General features: G+C 49.4%; 1 protein-coding gene across 1 annotated transcript in view; it reads right to left on the reverse strand.

The window, feature by feature from the left end:
* Positions 1 to 961: 961 nt before the first annotated feature.
* The window catches only part of LOC101985190 (tubulin alpha chain), a 9,124-nt gene continuing 7,807 nt past the window's right edge, over positions 962 to 2,278 (reverse strand). Inside the window, exon 2 of the mRNA XM_005365342.1 lies at positions 962 to 1,258. Within this exon, the coding sequence (XP_005365399.1) occupies positions 962 to 1,258 (297 nt within the window). The remainder of the gene's footprint in view (positions 1,259 to 2,278) is intronic.

Below are 2,278 nucleotides of genomic sequence, written 5' to 3' on the forward strand. Positions count from 1 at the left end.
CCAAGAGCACACCTCAGCTTGTTTGTCTTTGGAAGTCTGTAGAGGAGCAAACCTGTGCTGTAAAGAGAGAAGGCAGACTTCCTGCAGTTCCTTCAAATAGGCACCACCTGCTTGAGAAAGGAGAAACTGAGGCTTGGGGAAAGAAAAGCCGTTTGCTCAGCTTCAGCCCAACCTGGAGACATTGGTCTTCTGCTGTGCCTGAGACCACGTGGACCCTCTCATGGAAGCTTCATTTTGACCCAGAGGAGGGAACAGTCGTTCTGGAAGATTCAGGCCATCGTTGTCTGTGTGGTTCATTTGTGCATCTAAGCATAACTACCAGCTGCATGTGGGTCTATGTGGGCCGGTACCAGAATCTTCTACACGGTTACGTTCCTGGGAAGCCCTTGGCTGAAAAAGGGCCTTCACCAAGAAAAGTCTTGGTGCTTGCATAAAAGAACCTACCAGACCAGTGCTCACTCAACACTCAGTCCACACCAGGAACAAGGGTTTGACAGACAGTGACCGGAGCACAATACAGCCATGCGATGGTGGGTGGTTCTGGTTGCCTCCAACAGCAAAGCAACATCAGGGGAGGAGAGCTAATGATTCAGTGGAAATGAAGCCTCGGGCACTGAGCCCCCACAACCCCAGGACCCACACCTGAGGCCCAGGGGCCCCTTCCCCAGCAGCCCAAGACAGGGACCATTCCTCAGCCACTCGAGCAGTACTGGAAAACACCTTATCCTGATGTCCTTAGAACTTATGACTGGACAGACATGTTTGCCATTTCTTAGGGAAAACTGCTATGTTTTCCCCAGAGAATTTGACTTGGGAAAGGCCGGCATCTAGAATTTTGTTAGAAAGTACAGCACACAGGGAAGGTAATGCCTCATTACAGAAATTTTATTAAGTAAATAAACCTTTCAGTTTCAATGGTGGGGAAGAGATAAATGCCCGGCGGCCAGCCAGACCCATACACTCAGTATTCTTCCCCTTCCTCTGCCTCTGCTTCCACGGAATCCACGCCCACCTCTTCATAATCCTTCTCCAGCGCTGCCAGGTCCTCCCGGGCCTCTGAGAACTCCCCTTCCTCCATGCCTTCTCCCACATACCAGTGCACGAAGGCCCGCTTGGCGTACATGAGGTCAAACTTGTGGTCCAGGCGGGCCCAGGCCTCTGCGATGGCAGTGGTGTTGCTCAGCATGCACACGGCCCTCTGCACCTTGGCCAGGTCTCCCCCAGGCACCACGGTGGGGGGCTGGTAGTTGATACCCACCTGCCAGAGAAGGAGAACACCAGTCGAGTTTATAATAGCCTCAGAAATACCACAGTTCACTAGCTCGGGAGCTGTGGGCCCAGGTCAAGCTGCAGATACTCACGCTGTACTTCGGGGAATAATCAACTACACAACACGTATAAGATCTCAAAGTCCTTACTTAAACACTAATGGACAAACTGAAACAACAAGGGCAAAGAACGAGAACCCTACCCACGGTATACTGTGTGCTTAGCTAAAACGAAGCCGGCTGGAATACTTGTATTCGCTATAGGAAACCCTGTGTAGCAGTGACCTCTAGCAAGAACTCTTGGAGATGAAGGAGGATAACTTTAGGAACGCAGATTCATTGCTGCTCTGCTGGCCTGTCACCCAACATCACTCGTGTTAGAGGCAGAATACATCTGTAATATGCAGAGACTGCCTCCTGTTTTGTAGGAACAAAAAGCTTCGGGGGCAGAGAATTTAGGTTTCAGATTTCCACAGTTAATATTTAAATACTATTTGAATTATAGTATTTAGATATTATTAAATGCTATTATTTAAAATGTAAGTTAATGTTTTCGTCTTCCTTTAAAATATATTGGTATATTTTTTATAATTTAAAGGCTCTAAAAATTATTTGAAAATCCCAAGCTGGCCACAAACTCTGGGGCCAAGGCTGATCTTGAACTTACTCTGGTGCTGGGATCAGAGGCCTGTGCCCCATGAGTGTCCAGATAAAACACTGTTTCTAAACATGGAAATTAGTGTGGCCCAGCCATGGTTGTGAAGAATGTGCCAGAAACCAAACCCATGCTGACACAAAGGGACCCATAGCACAGAGACTAAGCGGGGGCACCTGGAGTTGGCAGACTCTGTAGGGCCAGAGCCGCCCCTAACTTAGGCCTCCGCACAGGCCTGCTCTTTACTGCAGACCTACAGGGGCAGCAGGGGACACTTGGGCAAGGCACAGCGTTCCCAGCCCCTTTCCACAGAGGCCCCTCCCTTGGAAGTCTTTGTCTTCTTAGTGTCTCACTG

This window comes from Microtus ochrogaster, unplaced genomic scaffold (genome assembly GCF_000317375.1).
Source record: "Microtus ochrogaster isolate Prairie Vole_2 unplaced genomic scaffold, MicOch1.0 UNK1, whole genome shotgun sequence".
Lineage (NCBI taxonomy): Eukaryota > Metazoa > Chordata > Mammalia > Rodentia > Cricetidae > Microtus > Microtus ochrogaster.